The 13,690-nt window shown below is 42.2% G+C and overlaps 1 protein-coding gene across 4 annotated transcripts in view; it reads left to right on the plus strand.

Annotated features, from left to right (window-relative positions):
* Positions 1–12,642, plus strand: part of CRYZL1 (crystallin zeta like 1) — a 37,633-nt gene extending 24,991 nt beyond the window's left edge. For 3 of the 4 annotated variants that reach the window (XM_074996552.1, XM_074996561.1, XM_074996580.1), the window contains 5 exons: positions 3,047–3,145; positions 4,193–4,314; positions 4,876–4,980; positions 10,587–10,633; positions 11,272–12,642. In XM_074996552.1, the coding sequence (XP_074852653.1) occupies positions 3,047–3,145; positions 4,193–4,314; positions 4,876–4,980; positions 10,587–10,633; positions 11,272–11,371 (473 nt within the window). In that variant the 3' untranslated portion in view covers positions 11,372–12,642. Of the gene's footprint in view, positions 1–3,046; positions 3,146–4,192; positions 4,315–4,875; positions 4,982–10,583; positions 10,634–11,271 lie in introns of all 4 variants that reach the window. The other variant, XM_074996570.1, reaches the window with a different exon arrangement.
* Positions 12,643–13,690: the final 1,048 nt, after the last annotated feature.

A 13,690-nucleotide genomic window follows, 5' to 3' on the forward strand; every position in this document is an offset into this window, starting at 1 on the left:
TCCATTGACTTCATTAGTTTTGGATTAAGTGCCAAAGGCACGTTCATCTGACTCCTTCAGTTCCCAGTTCGTTGTGACGTACGCTAGGGTTTTTTTCTAGTACAGTATTTGGACACTGTTCTTGGGAGTCAAAAGATTGTTTTTGATTATGGGGAAAGGGAAGAAATAGATCTAATTTGTGTACTTTAGATTTTAAAAAATATCATGTAAGAGTGTAAAATTGATTTCAAAAACATGAGAACTGTATAAATTTTGTACAAATTTCTCTCAATAATTATTGATATTTTGGCTGCGTTCATGTATATTCTCTGTAATTTGGTGACTAAATACAATTACAAAACAGGAGGTATGTTAAACTTGGAGTCTATTGTTCATTTCAGAATATGAACATAAGAACGAGCATAATATATTTCTAGCAGGGTACAGATGAGACATAAAGAAATGTTTTTGCTAATTAAAGGCAGAGTTAACATGTATACATCTCTGTCACAGTTCTCCTATCTGTTGTCGTATTTCTCTTTGAGCGTTCTCAGCATAACCTGAGTTTGATACTGGACAACTTTAATACTCTGTAATAGTATGTATGGGGGATGGGTAAACAGTGGCGTCAAATTATACAAAGTGCTGCTATTGCTCATTGCTCATCATAAAGTTGGGTGGAAATAGGAAGGAAAGACTAAAGACCTGTCAAAGATGGATTGAAACTGCTAGAACCATGTATTGCTACTACACAGCTTATGTTTGGTCTGAGAAGAGTGGATGAACCTTATAACGAATGTTAGGTTTTTTAAAACATGTATGTAATTTTGGAGGACTTATTAATTTTGTAGAATGATTTATTAATCAGATAAGCCTTGTCTGCACTGATTGAAAAAATGTTATGGTACCTTGCCAGCAAGAAGTGGGTTTAAACAAGGTTATGTATAATATTTCAATTATAGGATGGAGCACATTGGCCTAAAGTGTGAAATTGTAATAGCTCATTGAATATAGCAATATAAATGTTCTGTATGTGAACAAAGTAGTTCTAAATAACTAGACTGTCACCTCACATTTTAACACAGCAGTTGCCTGCTTTTTAAACTAGATTTTTAAATCATTGTGAAATATATGAAGTAGAAATTTATACTTGTTTCTGTTTATACCATAACAAATTGTGCTGTCAGTCATGGCATCATTTTGATTGATTAATGAAAAAAATAGTAGGTTATGCAAATGTACCCCCGAATCAGCTGGTCCTCTAGCATACTGGTTTTCAACCCAGATGTACACAGATGTCTTCCCAGGAGTATATGTTAATCTAAATAGTTGCCTAATTTTACAACAGGCTACATAAACAACACTATTGAAGTCAGTACAAAATAACATTTCATTAGGGTTACCATATTTGACCTTTTCAATAAAGAGAACATCCATGAGAAGAGAATGTGTCTGTTTCAGTATCTACCCACGTTCACATATTATATTTTATATAATGTAATATAAAACACATTAATGTAACATGCATTGGTAGAAACTGATATAGACAGACTCCCTCTCAGGAGTGTGCTCATTTTTGAAAGTTCAGATATGGTAACCCTAATTTCATACAGATAATGACTTGGTTATACTGCTGTACGTGGGATACACTGACATGTAAGTCTGACATTTATACTACAATTGATTTATAACAATATGGTCCAAGTGGAAAAAGTAAGCAATTTTTCAATAACAGGCTGGAAGGGAGGCCACTCTGCCTCCCTGTAATTCCTAAGTTTGGTTTTTATTGTTATTTACTGACGCTTATAAATTCCTCTTTCATACAGTCTTCTTTTTTCTTAATATCAAAAAGGCATGAGGCAACCTATAATTGGTATGGTCACTTAAAAATTTCAGTTTAATCTCTTATGTTTTGGATATATGTCTCCAAAGTTATTTGTAATTATTTCAGCTTATATTAAAGTGCAAAAACTTTAATTCTTCATTTTATGTAAATAGAAATATCTATTTTATTCCACAAGCTGGAAAACTGTTTAAATTGGCAAGTTCTGTGCCCTAGTGTTTCTTGGTTTCCAGCAACTGTAATAAGAGATCATAGTTTTTTGTAAGTTTAAGTAAGTAGCTACCAAATAATTGGCACAACATAAACCTTATCAACACCTTTTTGTTCAGTGAAGTTTTAAAAAGGGAGGTAGAAAGTATTCTTTAACATAATGTGTAATAGCCCTGTACAGATTAAAATCTGTGTACCAAAATTTTTCGTTAATCTTTCCAGTATTTTTGTTAGGTTGGTAATTAAATGATATTAGTATTGCAAAGTTATTATAGTGTTGCAATGAGTGAAGTGACTTGCTCAAAAACATAATGACACAACCATGATTAAAAATGATTACTTTCTGATCATTTGTGTATTCCTGTGGTTTCCAAACTTACATCCTCTCCCTTATTGCTACTGCAGCCTCCCATGTCTGCTGAGAGTGGGGCTGGTAGCTAAGGTTGCATCTGGGGTTGGGAGCAGGATCTGGGGCACGGTTAGAATGGAGATGGGGACACAATGGTGATGAGAGGTAGTCCCTCCCTGTCCACAGTGTGGGCTCTTTCAGACACTGCTGGACTTTTCTGAACTTACTATCTGCAGTCACTGGGGAGCACAGTTTGGGGACCACTGCTTTACTCTTCTGTAGCATAGCTTACTATGCCAAAATTTTTGGTTATTTGCTGTTTTTCAAATGTTGCTAATGAGTAGTCATATAACTGTAATCTTACTAGAATCCTAATACAAATTATTTTGATCTCTAATAGATATCTTTGAAGCTGTCCTGTCATAAACCCTATGCATTTCATTTTGATCTTAAAGGTAGTTAAAATACTTAAGTGGTTTGGTTTCAGTAAATTCAGTCATTGATCTTAAATAATTTGGAGAATGAAAATTATTGGACTCCTCTGCTTTGCTGCAGTTCTTTTCATAGCTCATTTTAAAGAATGGAATCTCAATCTGCATGTGTTTTGCTTTGGGTTTAAGTTCCAGATTCTTATTGTAACTGACCAAATATCTTGTCCTGTCTAGCTCGAGTCATTGATGCCTCAGCTGGTAAAATTGATGTGGCAGAAAGCTGCTTGGAGGAAACAGGCGGGCTGGGAGTGGATATTGTCCTAGATGCTGGAGGTTTGTAACTGCTGCAGAATCTTCTGCGTAGTAGTCAGTATTTATATTTTTGACAAATTGCAAAACAGTTCAATTAAAAAACACACCTACATAACAGACCATGATTGTATATACAATGTGAAAATGCCTTTTTAACTCTGCTTGGTAGAATGCCAGACCTCCTTAAACATACGTGATCTTGCCAACTTTTTATGGAAGCATCTGATAATACTACAGTCATACAAATTATTACTAGTTCAGTAAACATTTTACTAATTGTATTTTTCAATAAAATGCCATAGCTGGTTATGTTGAAAATAAATTATTTCCCCTGGACAGCATACAATGCTTTATGACTAAAACCGGCATATGTTGTTTGATAATTAAAATGCATCTTCGAAATCCTTCCTGATATTTCTTTTCTTTTAGTTTGGAATGGCTGAAAAGAAATCAGCATGGAGGAAATTTGTACTACTGCTCTTTATGGTGCTTAGTGAACAAGGGCATAAATCTCCCATGCTGGCAGTCAGCACCTTGCGTGAGAGTTAAAGCCCAGAATGAAAGTGAATAAACCTCTTTTACTGAGACTGCTACTTGCTTTACAGCTGAGAGGCTGTTATTACTGTTTTTATGGTAATGAAAGCAGTTGTCAGACTTTCTAGAATGACTTCCTCCAAGTTCTTATTTTTAAAAGGAAAAATATAATAATATAGTGTTACTGGTATTGCTTTGTAGAGGTTCTGCTTTTGCATATATTTCAGTAAAAGTATTTTCAGCTGTATTTAAGCACTGCCATCCATCTGTTTTTGTCTGTTCTTCTACACTGATTTGCAAACTGTGGGTCTCAAAAAGTCAGTGTTTGGCCCTATTAAAAATACTTTGAGTCAGTTTAAGACTGAATTGTAAAAACAGGAATAAGGGAAATGTAAAAAGTCCACACAATATGCTTTCCATGAGAAATCTGATTTTATTTCTTATATTTGCAAAACATTTTTCTGATAAGGTGGAAACTGAACATAAAATTCCATTCTGCCTTGTATGTAATTTGTATTCCTTTTTTGTTTTAAGTGAGATTATACAGTAAAGAATATGAGTCAACGTTAAAACGGCAACTGCTGCCACACAAACATGATATCATTACACTTCTCAGTGTTGGGGGACACTGGGTAACTACTGAAAGAGATCTCCAGGTAAGGACAAAAATACTGCAAGTTATTGTTAACCACATGACTATATTAGAACAGATGTCCATGGAACTCAGTCTCTTAGCTGAACGCTCTTCTACTGTTAAAATAATAGCTATCAGTTTGTATGTACACATGCACAAGCACACACACAAACCTTGATGTTTATTTCCAAAGAGCAGGAAGTATTTATCCTGCAACATAGATATTTATGAATTTCTATCCTTTAACAAATCACGATGTCATTTTTTATGATTGGTGTAGAAATGAAATTACTATAACAACATGAATATGCCATTATTGAAGGATTCACTCTGTGTGGCTCATACTATTGAACTGATTTGCATATTGTACAAGTACTATTTAAAAAAAATACACATTTGGTAACTATTATCAGGTAATTTCTGAGAGCTTGAAAGAGCTTTTTACCTCTCATCTTTTAGTAGCAAATAAAACTCAACCATCCACTAATTTGATTAGCTGATACCATTTTCATTTGAGAAAATGTAATGATATTTCAGTTTTCATTTGAGAACATGTAGTGATATTTCCATTAATTTGTTTAAGTTGGACCCTCCAGATAGCCATTGCTTGTTCGGTAAGGGAGCTACAGTCTCTTTCCTGAATGACGAAGTATGGAATTTGTCAAATGTGCAACAAGGGAAGTATCTTCATATCCTTTTTATGGTGATCTTAGAGCTAACTAGTAATCTGCTTGCGCGAGGGGAAAAATAATGAGAAAACTACTAGCATATACTCCCATCTAACAAAATACAGAAGAGGGAGCTAGATTTTAACCACCTGTTTAAATATTTTGCTTCTTGATAAACATATTAACCATTGTTTAGCATATCATTTTATATATACTTCATTGTTTTGACCAGACTTTATGGCTGCGTCTACGCTAGTAAGCCCTTTCGAAAGCAAAATTGAAAGGAGGGCCCCTTTCGAAAGAACCTGCGACACGTTCATACCCACAAAGCGCTCTTTCGAAATTAGTTTCGAAAGATCACGCTGCGGCTTTTGAAACCGCTCTTCCCTTCCCATCTCAGGAACAGCCTTTCCTTTTGATACCTTCTTTCTAAAGGGCCAGTGTAGATGCGCCGTAGACTGCTCTTTCGAAAGACCGACCCTCCATGGCGCTGGCCAGCTGACATGTAGAAACACTCTTGCCAGCACATGAGGGGCTCTATGGCCAGCACCTCCAGCCATGTTAAAAGATGCACTGGCCCAGAAGCCCCGAGCAGTGAGGGGAGAGGCCAGCGAGGCACCTCCCTGGCCCCATGATGATACCCCAAGACCCCCAGGGGTCCCCCTCCGACCCATCCGAGGAGTCCCCAGAGGGCAGCCAAGGACCAAAAAAAATGGGCCCCCTCCTGGAGTGAGGGGGAAATAAAAGATCTGTTGGGACTGTGGAAGGAGGAGGAGGTGCACCTCCACACCATAGGTTGATGCTAGAATTCCACAGCATTTGTCCAGCTGTCAGCTGGTCTGAAGACGCAGGGCCACCCCACTTGACTGACCAAGTGAGGTACACAGTTAAAGAATGGTGCCAGGCGTACGCCAGGGACAGGGATGCAGCTGACCACTTGGGGCAGCGTCCACTGGCTGTCCCACTAAAAAAGCCTTCACCTGGCTGCTGGGGCCAAGGGACGCGGCCAAGCCAGAGACTGTGGTGAACACGGTGGCACCAGAGGCAGAGGTCCAGCTCATGCTGGGCAAGCAGGAGGGACTCTCAGGCAGGGACCGTGGCCAGGAGCAGGACCTGTCCTCGGACGGGGAGGGGGTCCTGGTTATCGAGATCCCCTGCAGTGGGGACCCCTCCACTTGGGCCACCCCCAAAGTCCTCAAGGGACTGTCAGGTATGTGACCAGGGAATTGGACACCCCGGTCCAGGGGTTGGGGGCCACGCATCAGATCCAGTACTGGGCTGGCCACCCAGCTGCTTGCCCCATCCCAACACGTTCTATACGGCTGCGGCCCACACACAGCACTCAGTACCCTATGCTGTGGACAGCACCACAAGCCCGGGGAGGGGGCCTGCAAGGGGGACAGGTCCCACCTGGTATGCAGCCCACCCATGTGGGGACCCCGCAGGTGCCCAGAATACCCCAGAGCCCCCACTGGCTGCTGGTGGTGGGACTGGTTGGGGGGGCGGGGGCACAGCCCCTGGGGCCAGAGCAACGGGTTGACAGGCCACCGCCCCCCGGCCTCCACAGCACCACTGACCGAGGGCCAGGTGAGCCCTGTCCAGGGCTGGGACACCCCCCTCCCCCACCGACCACCAAGGGGACCGGGCTGTTGGGCTGCCCACTGCCTGTGCAGGTGCCCTGCTGCCACCACCCTGAGGAGGCAGCCTCCTCCCAGACAATGGAAATTCAGGAGCAGATGGCTGTGCTCCAACAGTGGCTTGACCTCCAGGAGGCGGACATGGGGTGGCAGCATGTGGCCTGGGGCGAGGTCGCCAGGGCCTTATGGGCCCTCACCCAGGACGCCTCCCATGCCACCTCCTGCACCATATCCCCCAACCTTGCTGCCCTCCTGCCACCCGATGTCCTATCAGCTGCCCTGCTGGAGCTGATGGAGCTTCTCCTGGCCAGGATAAGCCATACTGCACTACCCTCCCTGACCTTTCCCTAGCACCCAGGCTGTGGTTGCCGCACCTCTGGCACACCCCTACCTCCCTGTGGTCCTATCCCCATCCCAGTCCTCCTGGGGCCACTGGACCCAGGGCAGTAGGGCCTCTGACGGTTGCTGTGGGTGATGGCCCCCCACTTCTATGGAGGACTAAGCCCCCCCCTTCCTAGGTTCTGCTGCTTCCTCCACACTTTGTACATAGTTCTCCCTGTTCACCCCTGTATGTAGCCCCCCCCGCCCCCCCCATTTGTATTATTGTTGTTTCAAGACAGATTGTTTTAAGTTTTAACATGTTTATTTGCAAACACCCCCATGTCCTGGGTGAGAGGGAAGATGTCTGCAAATGGGGGGCAGTGGTGAGGGGTGCACATATGGGGGCAGTGGTGGGGCATGTTTGGGAGGCTGTGGTGGAGGATGCCTGGGGGAGGGTCATTGGGGCCCCTCATTGAAAGCCACCCTGAGGGCCTCCCTTACCTGCACCCATCCTGGTTTTCCAGGCAGCATGGGGGCACTGCTCATATCCAGGGGCTTCCTTGGTGGCCCACCCTGGGATGTAGCACTCCTTCTCCCTCTCCATGATATTGGAGAACCACCACCACAGGCACATTCCTGAGGCTGATGTCCAGCCTTGTGAGGAGGCAGCGGAAGTGCGCTTTGAGTCAGCTAAAGGCCTGCTCCACCGTACCTCGGGCACGATTCAGGTGCTTGTTGAAGTGCTCCCAGGTGAGGTCAGTCTGTCCCATGTAGGGGTGCATGAGCCATGAGTGGAGGGGGTAAGTGGCATTGGCCACCATGCATGGGGGGCATGGTGGTATCCCCAGGGGGGAGATCTTGTGGGGGCACATAGGTCCCTTCCTGCAGTCTATGGCCCAGCCAGGAGTTCTGGAAGATCTGGGCGTCATGGGTCTGCCCAGACCACCTTACGCAGATGTCCAGGAAGCAGCCCTGGGCATCCACAAGAGCCTGCAGGACCACAGAGTGGTACCCGTTTCTATTAACATAATGGTCAGCACTGTGGTAAGGGGCACAGATGAGGACATGGGTCCCATCCAGGACCCTGAAGCAGTTGGGGAATCCCAGGCTGGCGAAGCCCTCTATGGCAGCATCAAGGTCTGTGAGGTGGGTAACCCTCTGCAGGAGGACAGCACTGATTGCTCAGATGACCTGCATGGGACAGAGGGAGTGCGCACCATGAGTGTGTGTCAGGGTGCTCCTGTCCCCTCCCCCATCTCCGATGGTTACCTTTTTCCAGAGGCCGCCATGCCCCCTGAGTTGGGTATGTGACCCCAGCTGCACGTACCTTGAGCAGGATGGCCCCAGCTGTGCTCTTTCCCACCCTGAACTGGTGGCCAATCAAGTGGTGGTTGTCTGGGTTGGCCAGCTTCCAGGTGGCAATTGCCACATGTTTCTCCAGGGGGAGCGTGGGCCTCATCTGTGTGTCCTGATGGTGAAAGATGGGGGCCAGCCAGTGGCACAGCTCTAGGAAGGTCTCCTGCCTCATGTGGAGCTTCTGGAGCCACTGCTTGTCGACCCTCTCCCACATGATCATCTGGTCCCACGCTCGCTGCTGGTAGGGTGGCGCCATGCGCACTGGATGACACGTGGGATGGGGTGCAGGCAGTGCCCCGTGACTAGGGCCTGCAGGACCAGGGTAGCAGGGAAGGCCTCCGGAGGAGGAGGAGGGCTGTAGTAATTATTGTGGCCAGCAGCCTAACCACATCGCCGCTAGCATCCCTGTTTGGGAGCTGGATGGCATCCGTGGGTGCCCATTGGATCTGGCGATATCTCCAGGTATGGGGTCTGTTGCTCTATATACCACAGTGGCCCTCAGCCTGTGCAGGCTGGGGCTGTTTGGGAGGGGCCCTTTGAGAGAACAGCTGGGTGCGGGGCCTGGAAGGGCTTGTCCGCCATGCAGCCAGGAAACATCGCAGATGGAGCTGCTTCTTTCGAAAGGGCTCCAGGGCTATGTGGTGGAGGCTCCTTTTCAGAAGAGCGCTGTTCCCTTTTAGAAAAACAGATTGGTGGATTGATCTGATTTTTGGGTGCCTCCACACTCTTTCAAAGCCCAGTCTTTTGAAAAGTGCCTTCCAAAAGCTTGCCTTTTGAAAGCTCCTGACAGCGTAGACACGGCCTTTATGTAGATTCCCTCCATGTAAACTTGGGGGGAAAAAACAGAACAGAAAAATAAAACCAAATATTCTGAATAGAGTAAAAGACTAGAGCCCTTCTCCTCCTCCAGTATAAATCAGCATAACTCCGTATAAGGCAATGTTGTTGTGTTGAATTACACCAGGGCTACATCTAAACAAGAGGGTTTTTCTGACAAAACTGGGCTTTTGTCAAAAAAAAGCTGTGGAGGATCTACACGCAAAATGCGCTTTGTCAACAGTCTGTCAACAAAGCCCAGCACCTGTGCCTCTCCACTTTGAGGTATAATGCCTTTGTCAGCAGTTTCCTGTTGACAAAAAAGCCATGCAGACACTTCCACTTCACCGGGCAGCCCTGTTTGGTGAGCTTCCAGTTGGCTGTTCTGCCGACAGAATGGATTGCTCTTTTGATCCACTTTTGTGTGTGGATATGATCTGTTGACAGAAGCTTTGCTGAAGATCTCTTCTGACAGTAACTTCTGCCAACAGGTCACTGGGGTGTAGAGGTAGACCAGCTGATGATTTGGCACCTTCAATCAAATCTTGTTTTTGCGTTTAAACTTTTGGGATCAATTGTTCTCCATTCTTCTAGGCATTAATTTTTTCATCTACAAATGTTAACTCTTGCACTGTAAGAACTAAACTGCAATATTTAATAACTTATAATTTTCTCTTTGTAAGGGCTGTATTTTAAGAAATCATACCATTTGCAAATTCGATGCACTATATTATGTTGAGCAAAATGTGTGTCCCTGTGTGCGCATGAACGTGCATACATATGTGCTGGTGGAGAGATGAGTGGCTCTTTATATAAAAAGCATTATTTCTAACTTGTGTTGCACATTTAATCATGGTTATATGGTCCTTCCTTGTTCCTGTTCAGAACTGCAGATTCTGAGGCCTGCTGAACACATTTTAGCAGTTCAGCAAAACAGGAATGTAAGGATGAAGTACCTTCCTTCTAAAAGGGAGTTAACTACAAAGACTTTTAGGGCAAAGGAAATCTCCCTCAGCCCATGCCCACCTAAACTAGCAATAGTTTAGTTAAGGTTAAATGTGCCAAAGGTCTTGTCTACATGAACAGTAATATGTGGGTGGGGAAACAAGTAGTCATGAATATCCTTTTTAAAACCCATGGCCTGTTTAATGATGGGCACTGTAACTAGTGCTGTAGTACCACATGATTTTTTTTTAAATTTAAGTTTTAAATTAACTTGTTACAGCATTAGAACTCCTAGAACTGAAGTCGTATTTCTTGTAGGATACATTTTTCTACCTGCCTTTTTTTTTTAATTTGCTTTAGGAAGAATAGTTGCAACACATAATCAAACATGGACCTCTACCTTTATTTTCAGTCTTTTAAAATCATCATCTCAAAGCCTTGGCCCTTGGAGCTCTGCACAAATGGACATGGCTGCCCAGAGTAAATGTGATTTGCAGAATTGTGGCTATACCCCTTCTGTAAACAGGTTACCTTAACAGCCCTCTCAGATACGTATCTTAGAAGATGTAATGGAGAAGCTATCAAATAATATTTTTAGGTAAGACAGATATACTCCAGTGAGAAATAACTATTTTTCAGAAAATTCTTGTCACATATACTGTTAACTCAAAGTGCCATCTCCTGAATTATTTGTATGAAAGTATTTATGGTGTATCGATGGGATTAACCTGTTGCGATACCACATGAAAAATTTGTGTCAAGCTCCTGGATTTTCTCTCCTTTAATCAGCACTGTCTGGAAATACAACAAGGGAGCATATTCTTTACTTGTCTATCTTGTGGTGTGTAACAGTATCTGACTGAAGAATGTTATTGGCTCTAAATGGCAATCTTGTTAGTTTTCCTCTGTCAGCAGAATGATGACATCAATAAAATTAGAGGCTACCATAATTGAGGGGAAGGGGATATTCTCACAGTTTAAACAGAGCATGGGAACAACAGCCCTTCCATCCATCAAAAAGCTAACATAAAATCTGGATATCTTGAATTAAACTTCTGTTTGCCTTTCATTTGTACACATTTTCTGGGGATCCTAACAGAGCTGTTGACTTTTCATTTTGTTTAATAAGTAAAGTTGATGTAGTAAAAAAGCAAAGTCTACAGCAATACCTTTGGAATGTTTCTTATTGAGCTGAGCATGCACAATAGACATTTCTGACAGATTGCTCCTTTTTAGGCCTCAGTTGGATGAACCAGTCCCATTGTATGAAGCTAAAGTTTCTATGGAAATAGTTCAGAAGAATCAAGCAAGAAAAAGACAAGTCATCCAATTCTGAAGCACAATTTCCTTGTTTCTAAGACTGTGAGAGACAGAGAAATGTAATGTATTTGAAAAGTAAATTGGTGTTCAGCTTCAAATATTTCTGTAAATAGTGTCTGAACGTATCGGGTAAAAGCTGTGAAGTTTTTGGTACTGATTCTTTTGGTTTCCCTGTATCAGATCTAACTGAATGATTCCATCATAAAAGCAGATCTGTCTGATTTTTCCTCTCCTGTTAATGTTGTAAGTAATATCCTAAGTTACAGAAAAAATATTTTGTCTGCTTATTCAGTTTCCCTTTTTGCATTTGATATTTTTCTTCCCTGTTTAAAAAGAGATAAAAACAGACTACTGAGAAGCTATTATTAAACAATGTAAAAAATGTAGTTGTAAAGCCAGCCAAATAGATTCTACCAGAAATTTTGCCCCAGATTCTCCAGGCAAGTGCAATTTTAACTTTTTTTTTCCAAATGGATTTGTTTTCAAGTTTATCGCATACATTTAGGATTTGAATTATTGTTCTATGACATTTTTATAACATCATACTTTTATATAGCAATTAAATTAAGATAGACAAATGTGAATGAAATAATACCCAGATAAAGAGGTCAGTCTTTCACATTAGTGGTCAGTTGATGTTAATATTCAATGCACTTTATTGCACTGACTTGTTCATTTTTATATAGTTAAAAGTAGAAAATGTAAAGTGGAAAAAAGAGAGGAAATGAAAGTTAAAATGTATTTACAAGTATGGAATTGGTTTAACAAAACTAGAAAAGTAATAGTACAATTACAAAGGTAAAAAACCCTGAGACTTCTAATTTCTAATACTATCAGTCTGAGTTTTTACTGTCCTCTGTATCATTTTTTGGTCTCACAGCGGGAGAGAAAAAACACATTTTGGAAATTGTTTAGATTAATTAGAATAAACTAAATCAATTTTATGCCAGAATAGTCATCTTGATATTTCTTCTATATCCTATCATTGCAGGAGTGCCATGACAGCTCCTGTGTCAGTGGAGCAAGTGAGGGTTAGGAGCACATGTATAACCCTAAAATCCTACATATAATATACTGATAGAAATAAATACCTTACCCTTTTAACTGTCATTTAGTCCCCCCCTACTTTCTCCACATCAACTTACGGTTGTTAAATTATTCATTCCCTTTCTATATGGTGTGTTAGCTTAAATACAGAATCTAAAACTACTTAGAGTTACCTTTCGCCAACATTTTCAAAATAGGTTCCTAAATCCATAATTAAGCATCTGAATAAAGGTACCTGATCATTAAGTGTTTGAGCTCTGAGCAGCTGTGATTCATCTGAGAAATCCCCTTCCACTAAAGATGATGAAAGCTCCTGAGGGGATTTGTCAGCCTCATGTAATCTGTAGTCAGTGGTGTTGCCATATGTGGATTTGGACACTTTCTTGCAGAAGTAACAGAGAGGGAGCCGTGCTAGTCTGTATACTATCAAAACAAAAAAGCAGTCAAGTAGCACTTTAAAGACTAGCAAAATAATTTATTAAGTGAGCTTTTGTGGGATAGACCCACTTCTTCAGACCATAGCCATACCAGAACAGACTCAATATCTAAGGCACAGAGAACCAAAAATATTAATCAAGGTTGACAAATCAAAAAAAAAATATCAAGGTGAGCAATCAGAGAGTGGGGGATGGGAAGTGGGGAGAAAGAACTGATTAGATTTCTGAGCTGCTACATCTCCATCTGCTCCCCATGAGGCTAGTTTAACTGCTTACTTCTCTTCTTTGTGTGGCAGCAGAGCCTTCTAAGAGCTGATAGGCAGAATAGAATCCCCTCTGGATATGCCATTAGCAGCTTTCATCAAGATGACACATGCTTTACTTTGGCCAAAGGAGTGGCACACTAAGTTGGGAGATGGTTGTATGTTTTTTGACATGCTGATAAAAATGTCTGCACGGGATCTACACCAACTCAATTCACAACAGTTGAATGACATCACTACTATCCTATAGTTTTGTAGATAAAACTTGCAGTGTGTCTACACACAAACTGTGTTTTGTAGACTGAAACTGTCAACAAAAAAGCTGTGTAGATTCTCCAGCTGGCCCTTTTGTTACCAGAGTGGATCAAAATATCTGTCTGCTTTTATGTACTATATAGACAAGATGTGTTGAAAGAAGTTTTGTTGGAACATCTTCCAACCATAACTTCTGTCGACAGGTGCTTCTAGTGTAGACTTAGCCAAGCTAGACTAATGTTAAGAAAATAACTTGTGTAACCAGAGTAACAGAGAGGTAGCCATGTTAGTCTGTACTCCAACAAACCAAAGCAGCAGAAATGTAGCACTTTA

This window comes from Carettochelys insculpta, chromosome 1 (genome assembly GCF_033958435.1).
Source record: "Carettochelys insculpta isolate YL-2023 chromosome 1, ASM3395843v1, whole genome shotgun sequence".
Classification (NCBI taxonomy): Eukaryota; Metazoa; Chordata; order Testudines; family Carettochelyidae; genus Carettochelys; species Carettochelys insculpta.